Below are 21,212 nucleotides of genomic sequence, written 5' to 3' on the forward strand. Positions count from 1 at the left end.
GAAGGGTCTCGCTCAGGCGAGACGTGCTCGCTCAGGCGAGCCCCCTTCGCCCAGGCGAGGGCTAAAAAAGCATCCAGAAATCAACGCGAGATCTCGCTTAGGCGAGACCTCTCTCGCCTGAGCGAGATACTCGCTCGCTCAAAAAGAATAGTGGGTCGCCTGGGCGACCTTTTGCGTAAAAAAGGTTTGGGCGAGTCCCTGTTCATCTCGCCTAGGCGAGACTGGCCCGCTTGGGCGAGATTCACAAGTCTCGCCACTGGTTTCCTACAACAGTTCCTCGCTCCAACCCAAACAACATATTCATACAACAATTTCAAGCGTTCAGAACCAAAATAGCAACACACCAACCACACAAACTCGAAATAACAGCCAAACAATGAAGGAAACGGGACATATGAGTAAGGTCTTAGCTTCCCTACCTGGAAAATGACAAGCACGAGATCTCGACTCCTAAACAGCGGAGAACGACAACATAAGGGGCAACTCAAGGTAATGGAGTACAAGTCCTCTTAGCTCAACGTGACAGTGGAAGCAAACCCTAGCGGAGGGGGGTTGACGGCTGCAGTCTTAGGTTCTCTAAAATGAATGGAAAATGAGACTTACGACAACTAAGATTGATTTTTATCAACTGGACCAGCCCTTAGGCCCACTTACAAGGGCAGCCTTTTAGTTTAGGGCTGAAAGATAAGGAGCAATCTTAACGGACCTTACATCTTTTCTGATATATTTTATTTTATTTTTAATAAATATAATTTTATTTTATATATTAACTTAATAACATTACACTATCATTACCTACTAATATAATATCATGTACATGTATATATAAAAAATATGTACACAGAAGCGCGATATGTGTTTACGCTAGTTTAATTAATATAAATTTTAAACTCCCAAAAACAACATTAATAAATAAGTAACTAGAGTGAATAGATGTTAATTTTACTATAATAAATATATAAAAGAAGTGAAAGTGTGATTGACAGTGAAATGCAATATATTTGTGAGTTGGCAATGGAGAAAGGATTATAAGGCAAAAGAGAAAAAAAATTGGGAAAGGTCGGTCACCGGCTAATGCTATTATTATTCATGGAAATTGTCATAAACCCTAATGTGTGTGGGTCTCTATGCTTCCTACTCATTTTAGTATCAAAAAAGTATCATGCCCCTCATTCAACTTTTTCTCTTCTTTCTATCTATAGAAATAATAAATACAAAAATTAGTTTCCAATTAATTTTTATTTTTAAATCTTTAAATGATTTGTTTATATTGCAATAAAAGTTGCATATGTATTAAAAGATGAGATTGTAGCAGTAAAAATGTTTCAAAATTAAAATATATAGAGATATTATTTCTAATGAGTGTAAAAAAAGTTGTTGACATGCACATAAAAAATAACATTGTAAGATAGTTTTGCATCATGTTAATAGAGGTAAGACAAAACTTTGGTGTGTGAAATTTCTTACTTTATACAGATTATAATTTTTCAAAATTCATATACAAATTCCTATGGTTTATGTTATTTTTTGTTAATTGAAAATAAAATTTCAGATCAATATTCTTCATGGTTATTTAATATAAACAATTATTACAGATAGTATTGAACTAAACCTTTATTTTTTTTAAAAAAACCTCCAAATATTTAAGTAATTATATTCAAGTTCTACTTAACAAGTGGCTTATAAATATATTACTATATTAGGGTTCATTTCTTTGATAAAAACCCATCTTTTTTTTATAATTATTCTTAGTTTCAAAATCGTTACATCATTTTGAATATATTATTGTGTTTCCTAAATTTTGGATTGAAAATAAAGAAGATAAAAACAATTTTACCATTTTATGTACATATATTTAAATACAGCAAATAAATTCAAAATCATGAAGCAATTATTTAAATGACAGAAAATTTTAAAAAATAGAAAATGTTTTTTCTTAAAATAAGCATTTTTTTGCTTGTTTTGTATTCTCAAGTTTTTTTAAAGTAGTTTAAATAACATTTTTAATATAAGGTTTCAACTCAGTGGTAGAAAATTACTAAAAAAAGTTTCATTAAAAATCAATTTTAGTGATAAAAATTTATTAGTCAATATAGTGATCAATTTATATACCAAATTACAAAATAAAATAAAAAAATCATTGGTTACTAAAATAGTAACTATTATGAGCAAGAAATTATAATTTTGTCTTTAAATTGATTTCTAAAATTTATCTACAAGGTTATAACTACCAAATGGAATTGGTATTAAATATTAACTATCAACGTCTTAGTTACCAACGAAATTTGTTTATAAATTAGACTTTTATTAATTAGTGATCAATTTAACGATCAATTATAATTTGTTATTCATAATAGTATTTTATTAAATGAATATGTTGGTAAATACCGACGGATCTCAAACATCCGTCGGTAAATTGTTACTGACGATGCGTTATCTGACAGATTTCTGACCGTCATTGATATCAATTTATTGACAGATTTGTGTCGTTACAAACAGATTACTGCTCTCGATAATTACGGTTTTTCTTATAACGAGTGATTATTTTAGTAAACATAATTTTTACTTTGTAAATTGATATATAAATTAGACACTATAATGACTAACAATTTTATTCACTAAAATTGACTGTTAATGACATTTTTTTTAGTGAAGATTGAAACATATGAATTATGAAGGTTGATATTTTAAATTATTACAAAATACGTTAAAATAGAAGATACAAGAAAAATCTAAAAATAATATATATTTTATAATAATATTCACATAATAATGATGAATGGATAACCTCTCTACCGAGAAAAGCTTCAGTCTAATTCTCATAATAGTAGTAATAAACAACACTTTGTGATATGTAAGATGTTTGAAATGTAGAATTGCATCACTATATTTAATGCTTCCATGAGTGTGAACAACGTAAGTCACACATCACATGAGAAAACAACACTCCAACCCCGACACATTGCCAAAACCCCAGGACTTTGTCATTGTAATATCAGAATATTAATTTTAGCAGTTATTTGAAAGAGAATACGAGGAAAAAAAATAGTATTAGGTGGATTAATAGGAAAACAAATTATACATTGTTATAAATATAAAATGCATTTTTCCAACTTAATAGTTTATGATTATTCCAAAACTATTTAAACTTTTTATTATTAGTTTCACAACTTTGAATATCATTTTCACCCAATTTGTGGTAGTAATTATCATACTATTGTTACGTTTGCGGTTTATTTTTTCCATCTTGTAATGTAGTTTTAACTATTGCCTTTTATATCTTGTAATCCATAATTTTATGAATTTAAGTTTAATTAGAAGGTAAAGAAAACAACACATATAGTGAGATACGTCGAATAATTTGACTATAAATGTTCTCATTTTCAAATAAAAGATTATATTTATCTTCTTTTTTTAATTATATAAATTTTATCTCACTTTCACATTGCTTTCAATAAGATAAATTTATTTTATAACATAAACTTATATTTATACTTGGGAATAGTTTAAATGTTAGTCAAAAAAGTCTTACATTGAATAGAATAGACAGAGTTAAATACTATATAAGAATAAAGACTCATAACACTATTGTCTTAGGATTTTGGGATTAAAATGGTGTCAAAGGCTTTATATATGTAAGACAAATGTCATATAACCATATGGAATCACAATCTCTCAATGACTATAACCATAACCCATATGAAAAAATATATATAACCCAACAGTGGTATCAGAGCCGATGGTTCGGAGTGATTAACCGCATAATCATAACCATAACAAAAAAGGGGTCACCAAAGTGACTGACCGCATAACCATAACCAAGAAGCGGTCACTCATACAACTGAAATTAAATATATCATATGAGAAAAAAACAACAACAAGAGACTCACCCTTGAAGGGAGGTTTTGGGGTTAAAATGGTGTCAAAAGCTTTATATGTGTAAGACCAGTGTCATATAACCATATGAAAATACAATCTCTCAGTGACTATAACCATAACCTATATATGAAAAAATATATATAACCAAACACATTTACGATATATATTTTTTGTAAAAGATAAAAGTTAAAGAAAATAATACATTATATTGCAATTAATTTAATATGAAATACCAAATAAAAAATAAAAAATTATAATGATATCAAATTTAGAATAGAGTAGAAAAATAAACTGAGATTACTCTAGGACTTTAAAACAAAATAAAACCATGTACATCATCGTTATTGTACCTTGTTTTTAAAAGTTGGATATTATTTATATTCATATTTATATCTAAACATATATATATATATATATATATTAATTTATTTAACATCCTTATTTATAAGCAATGAATAACAAAATGTTTAAATTTACTTGTGCTTAGCTAGCTAGCAAAACATTTAGGCATTAAGCTTCCTGGGCATTTCTAATGGAAGTTACTTATAAATATTTTCTAAAAATAAAAAATATTAGGTTAATGTGGATTCCACAAACATAAATTGCTTTAAGTTATAAATAATTACTTATAAATTAGAACTAATAGTTTATAGAACTCGATTTTTCAATAAGTACGAATCTTTATTAGATTCATTCACAGAATAAAGTTATATTTAATATCGGATACTAAATATTTACAGTAACAAAATATTTCATTATCAATTACTTTTACTGATTAAATGTTGATTGATTTAGGTATCAATTTAGAAAATAATTAAAAAATATTAATTACTAAAATAATCATTATTATAAATATAAAATTATAATTAATTTTTAAAATTTAATTATCAAAATTTTAACTATTAAAAAAATTAATCATTAAATATTAATCGTCAAGATTATTTATGAAAAAAGTAATTTATAAATTATTGTCTAATTAATTAATAAACAATTATAATTTTTAATTTGTAATAATAATTATATTAATATTTTTTTATTTTATAAATTAATATCTAAATTAATTACTAAAATAAAAAATTTTATCATTAAACTGATTGTTAATAAAGCTCCTGTAATTAATTATATAATAAAATTATTTAAATTGAAATAATACTGCACCAAGTTAAATAACAAGTCACGTAACCTTGAAGAGTGAAATAGCTGCTTATGTTTTTAATTAGAATAAGATAAAAATTTGATTCCACGGTAAAAAAAAAATGATAATTGAATTGGAAAAGAGATACATTATGATTTGAATGGTTACCTGTAAAGTAGGTGACAGGCACCGGCCCACCGGCAAGCGCAGTCATCGCAGCCATTCAGAAGTTGGTTTGGTTTCTTCTTCGATGGACAATGATGTGTTGGGAACATTTTTACATAAATCAAAATCAAATCAAATACTTCATTTTCTTTTTTTAATTTGAGATTGACCAAAAATGTTGGTTCATTACAACGTGCAACTAAAAAGTTGCACGTATATTATGTCATCATGTTTGATTATAGTATTGATTTGCAAGTTATCATTTTCTTAAGAGTGAAGTGCTGGCAATGCCCACTTAAGAGAATCTTCTGGGCTGTGGCTAGGATGGTCTAAGAAAATAAATATGAATATTTATTAAACTCCCATTTTTTATACGATTTTTTACTCCAAATAATACACTTTCGAACAAAAACATCCCCTAGACTTATAACAACTTTATTTCCTGTAGTAACACTTAACACCGTTTATTTAATTGCTCTAATCTACCGAGTTTGTGTGTGAGTAGGGTAAAGTATGGACAATTAATAAAATTGTTTGATTGATATATATGTGATGTAAATGCGGTTATTTTTAGTGAAGAAATATTACTTGTTTTAGGGTGTGTATTAAATAGTAAATTTTTTATGAAAATTTTCTAACTATGTTAGTTATTATGCAAATTTTAGGAAAAGATTTTTACAATTTGAGTTTGTGTGAAAGATAAGAGTTTCTTACCAGTTGAAATTTACCTTATTATACGATATATCGATTTTCTACAAATTATATAAAATTATCATACGATAACAAATGAATATTTGATTACCTTATTATATATATATATATATATATATATATATATATATATATATATATATAAAAGTGGTAATGCAAGTCGATTCAATCTGTAATTGATCCACATAAAGCTAGTTGAGTTGGTTTACCGTACAGATTAAAAATGAGTTGAGAATTATAATTCGGTCACATTTTTGTGACCGACAGACTATTCCGCTTCATTTCATATTCACTGATGATTATGCAGTTAATAAGAGTTTCTATGGTGTTTAATAAATATATTTTAACTTTAAGTGAAAAATGTTAAGCCAGTTTTGCTTTTAGACAATAATAATCATCTTTTGAATGTTGGTGTACCTTAAAATCAATGATAAAATATTGAAATTTAAGGTAAATGAAATAACCAATGATTGAAATATTAAATTATAGATTAATTGGTGGGTGATATATAATGTTTTATGAACATAATTCTAATGTAAATATGTTTTACTACTTTTGATCAAAACACATTCAAGCTCCTATTCTCTTACACTTTTGGAAATAATATGTTTCCATTGTTGTCCATAATATTATCAGGTTGTTTATGTCTCTTTGTTAGACACCTTTTGAGCACCTATATGATACAATATCTTTTTATTCACACATTTGAGTTTTTGGATGTCTTGCTTTTGTTGCTAATGTTCATATTTCTGATAAGTTTGCTCCTTGTGCCCAAACATGTGTTTTTCTTGGTTATACTCTTGGCCATAAGACTTACAAGTTATATGATCTCAAACTCAGAAAGTCTTCACTAGTTGTGATGTTGTCTTTCATGAAGATATTTTTTCGTATGAATCCATTCACACTTCTTTCACCATCATAGACCCTGTCATACCTAATGTTGTCCCACATAATCCTTCGTTTACAGCTTTTCCATACACTCGACCACCACCTACAGAAAATACATTTGTGTCTCCCACTAATTCCCCACATGTGGTTCCCTTGCATCGTTCGCGGGTTGAAAATCCTATCCCGGCCCCCTTTTTTATGTCGGGTTGGTGGGCTGACCCGTTGAGTCAGACCCTTTTTGACAATCCCAAGTCATTTACAATTTTGTTAATTTATGTTGATGATATTCTTATAACTAGTAACGACTCTATTGCAATATAGTCTTAAACAATTTCTGCACAATCATTTTCGGATAAAAGATTTGAATGATCTTAAATTTTTTCAAGGTATTGAGATATCTCGTTCTAAAAAAGGTATTTTCATATCAGAAAGAAAATACACTTTAAAAATTATCAAAGATGGTAGATATCTTGAAGCTAATGAATTTTTTCACAAAAAAGTTAAACTTTCCAATAAAAGAAAATTATTAAAGGACCCGTAAAATATATATATATATATATATATATATATATATATATATTATATATATATATATTATATATATATATTTTTCCTTTCAATAAAATACAACACAAAATTTCTTTTATTTGTTTATTTTACAGGGGAGATGGGCGTTATGGAAAAAGAAAATAATGGAGGTGAAACAGCGCCACAACGATGCTGGTGACATCTCCGATGAACAACTCCGGTTTTGATCGAGACTGGAGTAAGTATGAGTGTGTTAAGGTTTATGTTGGTATTGTGCGAATGATGAAGAAGAAGATATTGATGCTTCTATTAAACAAGTTAAAAAATAATAATATAATATAAAATAAATAAAACGATAATAAATAAATGATGAAATGATAAAGTAAAACCCCAGTAGAAAAAGAATTGGGTATGAGTTTGGTTCATTCTAATTTGCTTTATGTACCCCGTAGCTGTTAACCTCAACCCCTTTTATGCAGTTTTTGTTACTGTTGCAATAACACTCATGTTACCTCACCCATATTTTGGCATTGCACTTCTACTTTACTTGGATCCCTTATTTTAAAATTTACACTCTTAATTATTAGTTTGATATACAAATAAAAATACATTTATATATTTTTTTTAAAAACACTCTTATCAATCAAAACGAGACAACATATATGTGAAGATAAATGATTTAAACTTACATCCATATTTTAAGTTATATACACATAAAATATATTAAAATTTACGATCGAAACAACATTTTTAAAATGCTAAGGGACAAAACAAAAATATTATATATTATAGACATTACAATCTAAAGTTATTTACTGATAAAAAAAAACCTAAAATTTTGTTAGGGTTAATCTTGTCTTGTTTTTATATATACATTTTATTTGTTAAGTATAGTTCTCTTTTCCGCGCCCAAACCTTCATCATCCAAACTTTCCTTCCTCTCCTAAACGTTAAGGCAACAGAGACGCGGCAACCAAAAGGCGGCGTGACAGGCGGCGGTGCAGCAAGGAGACGCGATCGCACAGTGATTAAGAACGAACATAACAGCGGATGCAGAAGTGAAACCCTACTTTAGGTGAGTTTCCTTCAGTTTCTCACACTAAACAACTATGGTGGCTGCCGTTTTGGGGTTTACAAGTTTTTTCCTTCGGAATTGCCAACTCGGTACCAAACTTGTGAGTTTGAGCGAGTTCACCGAGCTCACATCCACGCTATTCAGTCTTGAATCCCCTCCCTCACTGATTGACTCCTCCGAGAAATTTCGAATAATAGGAACAGCGGAAGGGTGAGATTCTTTCTTCAGCGGCGGATGGAGAGGCAATTCTAACGCAACTGTTAGTGGCCGAGCCTCTTTTCTTCTTGTTGCCTTACTTGCGATACTTTATACTTTCTACAGCAAGAAAAGTGCTTGCATACAGTAGGAGCGACTACGTTAACTAACCCGCGAGTTTGACAACTATATATGCTGTCATTTCACTTTCAAAATCATCTCTCTGGTCTTGTTCGGTTTCCTCGAACCTAATTCTCTTTCAATGCCATTGCCATGGTTTTGAAATTTCAATGCCAAAGTGATTTTTGCTCTTTTGTTATATCTCTTTTGTTTTGCTCGCTGACACCAACTCAGTGCAGATAAATCATCCAAACGAAAATCCCGAACGGTATGAAGACGCCACGACCCGCTTCTAAATTGAAAAGGTAATACTATGACTTGTTTGTTCTGATTTGGGCTCTCTTTCATCACATTCTTAGCTGTGTCTTTGTTATTTGAGCTTGTTACTTACTTGATATTGGAATTCCTTGAAATAATCTTTTACCAAACTTCACTTATCATGTGAAAGCTCTTTTAATTGTATGTTCATGGTGAAATAAACCTGTTGCTAAAAATTAGAATTTTGCTTTGCTCTCTGATCACTTTTCAGGAAAAGGGAAGAAGGTAAAGGCAAGAAAAAAAAGAAAGTAGGTAAGAAAGAGGAAAAAATCAAGGTTGTAGACATCCGGGAACCTCATAGCATGCTAGAGGATGACCATGATGAAGGAGAAGGTTAGATTAAGCATATTGTGATTATACGCTTGAAATTATGATTGTTATTGCTTATCCCCATAGTCTATTTTGCATCAATCCTCTGGTCTCCTCATACTATAGCAAAAGGACATTGCAGGGAGGACGAATACACATGTCATTGAAACTGTACACTCTTCGATGTGGAATACAAATGTTTTGTATATCACTAGGGAAATGTTATACTCACTACCTGTGTTTTAATAATTAATATGCTTTCTTATCTTTTTAATCAAATTTTTTATATCCAAATGAAAGTATTACATATTTATGTGGAAAGCAAGAAGCTTTGATATCTGTGCAAAGCTTTACCAAACAAAATCCTTTTGTCAAGGCACTGTTACATAGATGTAGTTATTTGTTTCTGATTTCATGCTCCGCCACTCTAATTAATTATTTGTTTTGACATGAGATGATTATGTGATTGTTAATTATCTAATTGATGCGTTGTTACTATTTGTTTGCTAAGGGTTTGGCAATGAGTCTACTAAAAGCAAAGTTGTGGAAAATTTGAGGCAAGATCCTGATGAAGATGATTCTGGATTAACAGAAGGTTCTGAAACTGAAGATGTTGGGTTTCATTCAGATGAAGAGGATATTGGAATTAATAGTCAAACAGCTTCTGAAGATTCAATCCATTTGAGGTTTCTTAATGCTATTTATCTTTTATCTTTTATTTTTAAATTTGCTTTATAATTTTGACCTCTGTTCCATGTTGTGAATTTGTCGAAATGAATCTGGTTATTACTGACTTGACTAGTTACTTGGCATTATTTGTGTCACTGGATCGTTCTACATCAGTTGCATATACTTTTGATTTTTATTCTAGCTTAGCCATCCTTTAATCTGACATTTTTGTTCCATGCAGCTCTTTTGATTTACATTTGCAACATAATTTATCGAAAGAAGAAATTGACTGCAAAAGTAATGTGAAATTTAGCTGGGAGACTGCAGCTGTTGGTATGAAAAATTGCAAATGGATAGGAACTGGAGAGAACATTATGAAGGTATTTCATGTTAAAATATTCTTTTGGTATATTGAAGATTTCATGTCTTCCAACCTCTGAAAATGCAAAATTTAGCACATTTTCATTGCCATTTGCCAGTCTGTAGCCTTAAGGAATGGTTGGCTCTGGCACATATCTTGGCTTTATTGTAATTCTGTATTATGTATAAAATCCACCCACATGCACAAAAGTTCATAATCTTTGGATAATAATAGATATTCTCATCCTTCATTTGGCTGTATGCTTGAAGTACATATTACATTGTTATCTCTTGCTTTCTTGTGTAGGATTTGGATATCAATTCTTGTCACGGTCTCAAGGCAAAGTTGTCTGAGAATTGGATGGATGTCTACAAGACATCTGGGGGCAAAGATATCAGTTCACCTAAACAAAGCATGTTTTTCTCCCTTTGTAAGTTGATTGTGAATGATAATGATCAATTACAATATGTTGTGCATTTGCAATCATAATCGTTAATGGCCTAAATCTTTGCACTGTCTTCCCCTGAGTGTAAATTCTGTGTATTTAGAAAATTTACTATTTCTTCTATTTTCTATTGGACATCTGGTCTGATGGGGGATTACATTTTGGTTGTGGAGGGAAATTAGCAAAATGCTAAACCAAAAAGAAACAAATGACTTTTGCACTTTTAATTATTTTTTATAATTTTGTTGGCATTGACTTCATGTTGACTTGGTTTCAGGCAGCAGCTACCGGGATGTACTTTACTGTAATAAGAGGCCTTTCTATTTCAAAGGCCTCGAAGATGCAAGCATTATGGATGCATACATAATGCATTCTGTAAGTATATTTCTGTATCATTCTATATGAAGTTATGGACTTTCTGAACGTGTTTGATATAGGGATTTTTATACACAGCTCAATCATGTCTTCAGAACTAGAGACTCTGTGAAAAAAAATGATGCCAAACTGACCAAGCTTAAAGAGTATACTGAAAGTGATAAATTTCGAGATCAAGGTTTTACTCGACCAAAGGTAAAGGTTCCTAATTGTTTTGTTATGATGAATATATATATATATATATATATATATATATATATATATATATATATATATTACTTTAACAGCATTACCCAATCAATATTCTCCAATATATTTTTTCTAGTACTCTTGACTTCTGTCATATGAAATATATGACAAGTAGAAAACAAACATTTTATTTCTTAACATTTTTAAGGGTGAAATAAATTTTTGATACCTTCAAAATTGGTTTGTATTAATATTGATACTTCCAATTCTTTCCCAGTGAATTTGGTCATAATAGTTATTTTGTTACTTTTGTTTATTTGGACAGTGTCACACGCTAGCATACCTAGCAATATCTTACTAGTATGACATGTCAACACAATTAATTCAAGAGTAATAAATTTAGTGTCAGGACCAGATTTGCATGTTTATTAAATTTTGGTATAAACAATATTGAAAATTTTTTAGAGGTGCAAATTTAAACGTGGGTCAATTTTGGAGGTATGAAAAACTTATTTAACCTTATAATTAATAGATTTGTTCACTTGAAATTCATATTTCACGGTGGATTTGATAATGCTCCCCCTTTCCCCAATTCTTTGTTGATTGTTTAATTGATAAACTTAGTATTCCTCTGAAATGAATTTAAAGTAAGCTTCTATTTTAAGAAATGCTAAGCACATCTTCATGTATATATGCTTTCAGTTTCTAGTGGTAGTTCTTGATAAACTTAGTATTCCTTTTAAATGAACTTTAAGTTAAAAGTAAGCTCTTATTTAATAATTGCTAAGCATGTTTTATGTATACTTCTCTGTTTTTCTAGGTTTTAATATTATTGCCATTAGCAAGTATTATGTATCGTGTTGTAAAGAGGCTTATACATCTTACACCTTCAGCTTACAAGGTATGTTGGTGTTCTCACTTTGTAATATATGTTATAAAGTATAGTCATGCCAAGCATTTGAATTGATCCTTTTTTGCATAACATGTTTGTTAATGAGTTAACTGAAATGACACACCAATAAAGTATAATGGCATAAAATTTTATCTATATCTTTACATGTTGATATAAGCTAGGTATGTATTAAGGAAGTATATGATCTGTCAAACTATGAATACAATTGATTTTCAAATATAGAAAACTAGATCTATCTCCATGCGTTGTGTTATAATGATCTAGCAAGAACACATGAACAAAGTAAAACATAGAAATGATAGAAAATGTTGGATATCCCATATCCACTAAAGATGTGACCAAATTTTAGTATATAAGTGAGTGCAAATCTATTATTTTACAGGTTTTGTGAGGTTGAGTTAAACTTAAAGTCCATTTCTAAGATGCTATAGAAGTTTATCTTATCATGGGTTGTTGGGCTTTTTGTGCTATTCGTTATCTGCTATCAGATCACTCATAAATATCTATTTCCACGCTTGAGATGTATAGTTCTTTGCATGTGAGGATGAGTTGGAGATTTTATATTGACTATAGATGTGACCAAATTATTATGTATAAGTGGGTGAAAACCTTTTCACCTTACAAGCTGGTTTTGTAAGGTTGAGTTAAGTTTAAGTTTACTTTTTAAGATAAAACATGATAATACTCGGTGAATTACACTTAGATTCACAAAAGGAGCTCAAAATTAAGAGAGCTTCATGGATTAAATCACATGTATGGGTATGAAACTCATTTTCTTGTCTCTTTTGGTCTTGGCAATTAAATGGAACATATAGAACAATTCAACAATTTAGATTGAACAATAAAAATGAATAGAAACAAGATTATAATCGGTACATATCAAAGGAAACACAAGAAGAAGCAAGAATGATTGAAACTCATGTATAAATATTATGAATGGGTACAAAACCCATTTTTGGTGTTTAGTGTCTCACAGCCAACACAAGAACAATGAACAAAGGAAATGAAAAACATGGAAGAAGACACCATTTGATAGAGTCAAGACCAGTGCAAAAGAAAATTCCCGCTTGAAAGTAAGAAATTCAAGATAAGATTCATTTGGTGAGTAGGTCATAACGTGAGAAGGTCAACAAATGTTTGTATAATGGATATAACCAATTCATACTATTGACTTTAATGCATGTCAAATTTCATGGGTAGCGAAATTCTAATGTGAGGGATAGATCTGTGTATTGAACCTTCATTATTACTTTGTAGGCCAAAATATTGCATATAAATGTAACTTTAAACTGAAATTTTGTTTGTTTCATTTGTACTAGTGTTACTTGTTAATATTATCTCTCTTACCTAATTGTATTTTCCTTGAGAAAAAAAAATAATTCCTTTGGTCCTTTATGGTAATTATTTTCATTTTTTCAGGTCAATGTTGAACATAAGGATCGTTTTACCACTAAATTTGGAAGTGAAGAACATACAGGTGATATAGAAAATGTTGACGAGTCCGAAAATGCGAAACCTCATAAGTCTTCCAAAGCATCTGACTTTGAAATGCTTTTTGGTGGAAATAATGAGGATGACTTCATGATTGGCATCAAATTCACTAGGTAATTATACTCTTATAGTGTAGCATTGTTTAATGAATTTATTCTTTGGTGCATAAGAAGTGCACCTGAACATGGACTATGATATTAAGATTATTTCAATGCCAAAATTGTTTGTTATTCTAATGTCAAAACCAGCTTGTAAGGTGTGATTTGATAGGATAATATGTTCATATTGGTGGAAATGTGATTGTTCAGAAGGCTACCGTCATGTCCTTTGAGCATCTTTGGTTTTGGTAGTTGGCTGTCCTTAGAGCATTTTTGTTTGCCGACAGTAACTGTTATGTACTCTGATTTGTTTTCTTTTCCTGCAACCATCTTGTCCTCTGAGTAATTTTTGCTTTCAGACAGCCGCAATGTCATCTAACCAGTTTCTCTCTCTGGATGCATAACATAATACATCCCAACTTGAGGTGGAGTGTTGATGATATGATTTGAAAGGATAAAACATTGAAGATTGATTGTTACTTTGACAATGAGAAAGTCATGTTTGGAAATATCTATTAGCTTTATCATTTTTACTTTGTCAGCTCTAGCAACATATTGACTGACGTGTTCATTAAATTTCTCAAGGGATCTTGTGTTGATGACATTTGTAACAAGCTTGTTTTATATAACACATGCTCTAACTTGAGGGGGGAGGGAGATATATGATTTGGTTACACAAAATAAGGAGATATGAGATGAATTTTCAGTTTGTATTTGTTGTGACTTGCAACATGAGATGATATTTTAGTTCTATTTTAACTTTTATGCTTTTGTTTTCTACAGGAAGACAATCAAGTTGTTCAGTGATTTCCATACCTCAGACATTATTATTGCTTCACCACTATGCTTGGTTAATGTAAGCATTTTTATTTCTGTTTATTTCCATACCTCTAGAGATTTCTTTTGTTCCCTTTAGATTTTTTTTTAGATTAACTTCATATTTGTTGGGAATAAACTTTATTCAGTTTTGGGCATTGTGTCCAACCTTCAAGTTCATATTCCTCTAAGTTCAGTATGAAACTGTTATAACTCAGGCCAATGCTAGGGGCTGATTCATAAACATCTTTCCTCTAAGAGAAAGTTGTAGTGTTTTTTAAACTAAAAATAAAAATAAAAATTATGTCAAGTATAGAGGCCCAACTTATTTTTCTTTTAAAATTATAACTTCATTGTAATACAGTTGCTTATTATCGTGTGGCTTTTCTACTAAAGTATACATACACATGCTTATTTTTTCAAAATTTTCTCCGTATTTTGTTCCTTTTCTAAAATATGAATTTAAAGAGTTTTTATTTATTAGTTATCCTTAGTCTTATCAATGTGTGCTGAATCTTTTACAAATGTATTGCTTATACATTAAATTATTCAATTTTCTAGAAAATTGAGGAGGTTGGGATTAACAAGGAAAAAGATGTAGATTTTCTTTCATCCATAGAGGTAAGTTTTCCTAACTGTTATTGCTAGATCATATTTAATTAATAACAAATCTATCTCAATATGTAGTTAGCCTGCATGTGGGGCATAGAATATGTAGTTGACAGTATTATTTACTCTAAACAGGTTCTGATTATTGATCATGCAGATGTAATATCCATGCAGGTCTGTAGTGTTCTTCCTTTAAATTACTGTATCAAATTGATTTTCCCGTTATTTTGACTATATATGAATGTTGTTTCTCATTGATGTTAAAAACTTGCCAGAATTGGTCTCATGTGCATACAGTTATTGAACACTTGAACCGCTTACCATCCAAGCAACCTGGAACAGATGTAATGCGCATTAGACCTTGGTATATTCTATTGTAACTATTCTATTGGAAGTAAGATATACAAATGTGATTTTTCTACACCAGAATTTTGAGATTTGTATATTTTCTTAGGTATCTTGATGATCACGCAAAATTTTACAGGCAAACAATAATACTGGGTTTTTATTCAAATCCAGGTAATGATCCTTGCTTCTTGTAGTGATGTCTTTTGAGAGCAAATTTACATTATTCTTCTGTTTGCCTTTACCTTTTTTAGATGAAGCTAGATCTGTTGAGCATATGTAATTTACAACAGTTTACCTTTTTTATTCTGTTTAATAATGGGATGTTAGTTTCTACAAAAAATGTATTGTTTTTATTTTTGTTTCACAAGGTCCATCCATCCCGCCTTTTTGTGTGCATGATTTTGTATATTTGTGTTTACATTTTACATCACAATTATCATAATAATCAGTTTTCAATTACATTGGTGAAATTTTGATTTTTTTTAATTTTCCTTTTCTGAAATTGTTAAACTTATGCTGCATTGCACCTTCATATACGGGGTGCCGAGTTATGACTTTCCCATTCAATCCATTTTTTTGTGAACATTTGAAACATAGCCAAGTCTATTATAACCTCTGCATTTCCTTGTTGCAGATATAAATGCTTCATTCAATCATCAGTGTATTAATTATGAAGGGAAGGTATGTAAGATATATGGTTTCACTGCCAAGCTTTTTCATAGGTTCAAGGTTTTTGCACTGTTACCATGCCATTTCCTTACAGCACTGGATTTTAGTAGAACTGCAATTAGTCATTGATGGCTTTTGCTTTCCAGCATTTCACTATTGGCTATTGAAACTGCATCAAGGATATGGTTGATATGGCAATTACACAAAAGATAATGCTTCTTTTTAATTTTTAAATATTCTAGTCATCAGTACTTCTATTTGATATCTGCAGGTGAAACTGATGTGTGAATACAAAGGTGTCTTACACAAAGTGTTACCGGAAATAAGACAAGTAATCTTTTTCAGTATTTCTGGCTGCTTGAGTAAATATTCTGCGTTTTTGAAGATGGTTTATTTCCTTTGTAAATCTTTAGGAATGACTGTAATATCAATGCTTTACAAAATTAGCATGTTTTAATGGGTGTTCAATAATTCGAAAACTAGGGTGCTAATATACTCTTGTTTCAAGGATTTGTGAACAAACTAATTGGTTTTCTTTTCATGATTAGTTAATTTAATATACTAACGTTGCATCATTTCTATTTCTTCGTGATTATTGCGGTCAGGCAATTAGTTTTTTGTGTAGTGTCATCAATTTATGTTCAGATTTATTACTGTAGGTTTGTGCCTCACTCCAATTTTGAGCTAACACTTCATTTAAATTTTGAACCCTGTAGATTTACGAACGATTTGATGTAGACTCGATAGTAGAAGCTGATGATGCCCGTTTTGATTATTTTATTACAAAGGTATACATTTTGGATTTGTGATTTTGAAAATATTGATATGTTGTATTGGTTGTGAAGAACTATCTATCCATATACTATGAGAATTTGATGTCATTGATGTTCTTTTTTGAAAAACTTGGCTCAAGCCAGATTTCAAATGACCATTGTAACACTTGAGAAAGGTACACGGGAATATAGAATGAGTTTGAGAGAGTGCATTCCTCTTTTCTGGAATTTCATATTTATAATAACTTGGGATATACATCAGATTCAATGTATGAGAATGTTTGTTATTATACATTTTTTTGACAATTGGATCATTTAAATAACAATCAATAATTCTTGTCTTGCAGGTTTTCCCCAGAATAAAAGATTTAGATCAGGTTACTTTTAGTTAAGCTTTCACATTTTCTTTCTATGTTTTATGCATGAGATAATTTAAACTGATGCACTAACATATTGGTTTTCTTTGATGTGATCTTTGATGCAGGGCGGGACGATGTTATTTACCAGTTCTTACTTTGAATTTATTCGACTCCGTAATTTCTTAAAGTCACAGAATGCTTCCTTTTGTTTGCTTGGGGAGTAAGGATCGATTTCCATCATTATGCCATTGTGTTGTTTGTTTTATAGTTCAATATTATTTAATAATATAGCAGTAGCTTTTTTTTACAAGTTCCTAGTAGTTCTTGTGTTGATGGCGTCTTTTTTTGTTAATTTAGGTATACAACCCAAAGTGATATCTCTCGTGCACGTCTTTGGTTCTATGAAGGAAGTAGAAAAGTTATGGTTTACACGGAGAGATCTCATTTTTACCACAGATATAAGGTTATAAATTCAAATAATTTTTTTCCCTCTCCCTCCTTTTCTTCCTTGTCATTTTTTTTCTGCCTTGATTATTTTTATAGATGTTTTTGTGGAAAAATAAAAAGATAGTTTGTGGCCATTTTACAATATGGGATGGCATGCAGTAACATACATGCTGAAGAGTTAAACATCTAATCCTGAAACTGACAATTTGTGTTGTTTTTGTCCATAGAAATTGGTCTTGAGAGATGAAAAAGGCCACTTTTTGTGGACATGCACTGCCATGGTTGAAAGCAACCAATCTTTCCGGAATCAAGTTATATTTTTAAGTAACTGTTGAATTTGAAGTCATAGAAATAGAAAAGGTTGTCAAACTCTTCAGTTAACTCTTAAACTCTTACCAGTTTATTATCCCAAACTGAGAGACAAGCTAAAGAGTAAATATGTGAGCTCACTTCAAATCTCGAGTTAAAAAAGAAATAAATGAGTTTCAAATCGAATGTAATTGTTGTCCGACTTTTATTGAACAATGGCAGTATTTTATTAGACTAATATTATTTGAAAAAATTAATTTCCTTTTGAATTCTTGTCACATTAAGAATTAATGCTTGTGTGAATTTATGTGATTTATTCATTTATGTAGACTAATCTTATTTAGTTCTAATGTTTTATGACACTTTATGATTGTAATTTGTTGCCCATTTTTATTATGAAGTGGAATAATTGGATTATTATTGTGTCAAAAGTTTTATCTTTTGCATTTTTATAATTTTATATTTAGTTTATTTCTTGATGGCAGATTCGAGGAGTTCAGAATTTAATCATTTATTCACTCCCAGAGAGGAAGGAATTTTACCCTGAGGTAAGCTGGCTTGTAAAGTCAGATACTTTTTTGGCTTTGACTAAATAATTCACTAAGGGGTATAAAACTGATGAAATATAAATCCTCTTGTTGCTACGTAAATGAATGAAATTAAGAAAATAGATCAGTTCAAAAGAACATTCTTGTTCTATAGCATGGTCAACCTTGAAAAACTGAAAAATCCAACATGCAAAGCCTCCTATGGTAGCTAAGGAAACAAACCTGTCCACATATAAATTTATGGCTAAAATTTTGGAATTGTTCTCCAGTACAATCAACAGACTTTAAAAGGCACAACCAAAAAAGGCCTCTTCAGTTTATTATTCTTCAACTGTCTCTATAACATGCATTTCATCAAATTTGGCGTTCATGGTTTAACCTGAACAATTTAAGAAAATAAGGAATTATTTTATTCAATCACATTCTCATCATCTCTATTTGTAATAAGAAAAACCTTTAAAGAAAGGAAATACAAATATCTTGAATTGAATAGGAGGATTCTTCATATATTTTTTCCTAATTACTGTGGAGAAATTGAAAATCTTTTTATAATAATGATCTGCTATTTACAACATTTTTTTTTTTTGTTTTCTATAATTGCATAAAACAAAAAACATAATGTGTCTTTTTCCTTCATTGCTATTCTTTTGCTATTGCAGATTGTGAATATGCTTGATGGGTCTAACAATATGACTTGCACTGTCCTTTTTTCCTGCCTTGACAAGCTTCGGGTAATACTTTATTCTCTTTGTTGCCCCTTTATATTGTTCCTTGCTAGAATTTGGTTTGTGTGGGTTTATATGCACTTGAGTAAAATGTAGAATGGGAGATGTAAATGTAGAGATTGAGATTTGATGGCTTTGTATATTATTGCTTCCTAATTTGTCTTACTGCTACATTGTTGATTTGAGTATGCCTATAGATAATAGATGGACTTTTTCATCTCTAAAGCTCAATGGACTTTTTCTGTCTAGAGCTCTGTTCTTTAACAAAAGAAAATCCGTTGACAAACTGTAGATTTTGGTGAACTTGTATAACTGATTAAACATTCTGGATATTTTGTCGCATATAATGTTTATAATATGTTGCACCTTTGCAACAGGGAAAGAGAATTTTCTGTATTGTGGTGACATAATTGGTTTTGCTCTTTTCGATATATAATGTCTGTGTGTGTGTACACTGCTAGTCCTGCTATCTTGTTTTCTTTTTTGCGTCTCTCTCGTCATAATAATTACTTATTTCCTTTATGGATTGCATTTCAGCTGGAAAGAATTGTTGGCACTACTCCAGCCAAAAGGATGGTGGCTGCGGAGAAGGGTGTTTTTGTTTTCTGCCACTAGAATTCTTCCTGGGAAACCATGCAAAATAATTTTTGGGTCCGTGGTGATGGCATCGTGTATTAGAATATGTTACTCTTGAAAATTATTGTACCGCGAGCATGAAGAATGAGGTAACGGATGCAAGAGACAGATGGAAAGGCTGGAGCAATCTGAAAAAAATGAAAATCTTTGTGCTATTATTAGAACATATTTTGCATGGTCCTCTGCAACGTGATTTGATTACAGTATGCTTAATCGTACATCTGTGACGTGATTCTCTACGTCCATAGTGAGGCTATCGTACTCAACTTTTCATCTCTTACGCGACTTTGGTCTTTGGTTCGAAACAGCACAAAAAATGAGGAACCTTCATCCTGCACCTTCATACAAAAAAACTTTGTTTTAAGCTTTTGTATTACGCTATCAATTCTTAAGACAAAAAGTGGCTTTCAGATTGTACAATCTCAACATGGCAATGTAGGAAATTTCTTTGTAGGAGGGTGGTGGAAGAAAGCTATGGAGGTGCAGGAAGACAGTGTCCATTCTCAAATCATCATACGTGCCGATTAAAACCGCTATTGTCAGTTAGCATCAGCCCCTTAAATCATCATAGGAAGAAGACTTATGTTTCCTGTACCCATCATTGCTAAATACAACCCAAATTAACAAAGAAAAAGACTAAAATATCTTCCTCCAATGCACCATGCTGCAGCCACTTAGTGAAAGGAGAGAACGTGTTGCGAGAAAAAGCTTGTCCTGAAAAATTTTTCTTTTCAGAATACGTTTCATCTATTCTAAAATGTTAACACAATTTTATATTAATATAAGTAAATAAGAGAATTACAAAATGTAATAAACTTCATAGGAAGACTGAATAAGAAAATATTGAAAATAAATATCTCGTACAAGTATATGAATTAGTCATTGGTTAATAAACTAACAGTTATTACGTGGCTTATCTACTTATACAAGTAGTTTGTGTAAGGTTAATAATTGTGTTTCATTTCACTAAGACTATGGAGGTGCAGGAAGAAATCTCTTTTATGAAATTTAATTAATGAGACAGATAGTTAAATGCAAAGAGAGTGTGTGTCGGTTTAGAAAGAAATAACACCGTCAACCACGAATCTATGGAAGAGTTTAAAGTTTAG

At 30.5% G+C, this 21,212-nt stretch overlaps 1 protein-coding gene across 3 annotated transcripts; it reads left to right on the top strand.

Moving 5' to 3' along the window:
• Positions 1–8,200: 8,200 nt before the first annotated feature.
• NOF1 (U3 small nucleolar RNA-associated protein) lies at positions 8,201–20,523 on the top strand. Of its 3 annotated transcripts, XM_028045884.1 has the most exons (25): positions 8,201–8,381; positions 8,579–8,640; positions 8,936–9,001; positions 9,226–9,347; positions 9,835–10,009; positions 10,234–10,372; positions 10,660–10,783; positions 11,076–11,173; positions 11,252–11,368; positions 12,183–12,263; positions 13,695–13,879; positions 14,648–14,720; positions 15,242–15,301; positions 15,425–15,463; positions 15,565–15,653; positions 15,744–15,808; positions 16,272–16,318; positions 16,578–16,637; positions 17,023–17,094; positions 17,427–17,456; positions 17,564–17,658; positions 17,796–17,901; positions 18,680–18,742; positions 19,402–19,473; positions 20,005–20,523. In XM_028045884.1, the coding sequence occupies exons 3-25, from the start codon at positions 8,967–8,969 to the stop codon at positions 20,080–20,082; spliced, it is 2,025 nt and encodes a 674-aa protein (XP_027901685.1). In that variant the 5' UTR covers positions 8,201–8,381; positions 8,579–8,640; positions 8,936–8,966; the 3' UTR covers positions 20,083–20,523. The 3 variants fall into 3 exon arrangements, with proteins under 3 accessions (XP_027901685.1, XP_027901684.1, XP_027901683.1); XM_028045883.1 differs by lacking the exon at positions 8,579–8,640 and having other exon boundaries at positions 8,931–9,001; XM_028045882.1 differs by lacking the exon at positions 8,579–8,640.
• Positions 20,524–21,212: the final 689 nt, after the last annotated feature.

This window comes from Vigna unguiculata, chromosome 9, assembly GCF_037176805.1.
Source record: "Vigna unguiculata cultivar grain cowpea cultivar isolate G323 ecotype 2 chromosome 9, ASM3717680v1, whole genome shotgun sequence".
In the NCBI taxonomy this organism is placed as follows: domain Eukaryota; kingdom Viridiplantae; phylum Streptophyta; class Magnoliopsida; order Fabales; family Fabaceae; genus Vigna; species Vigna unguiculata.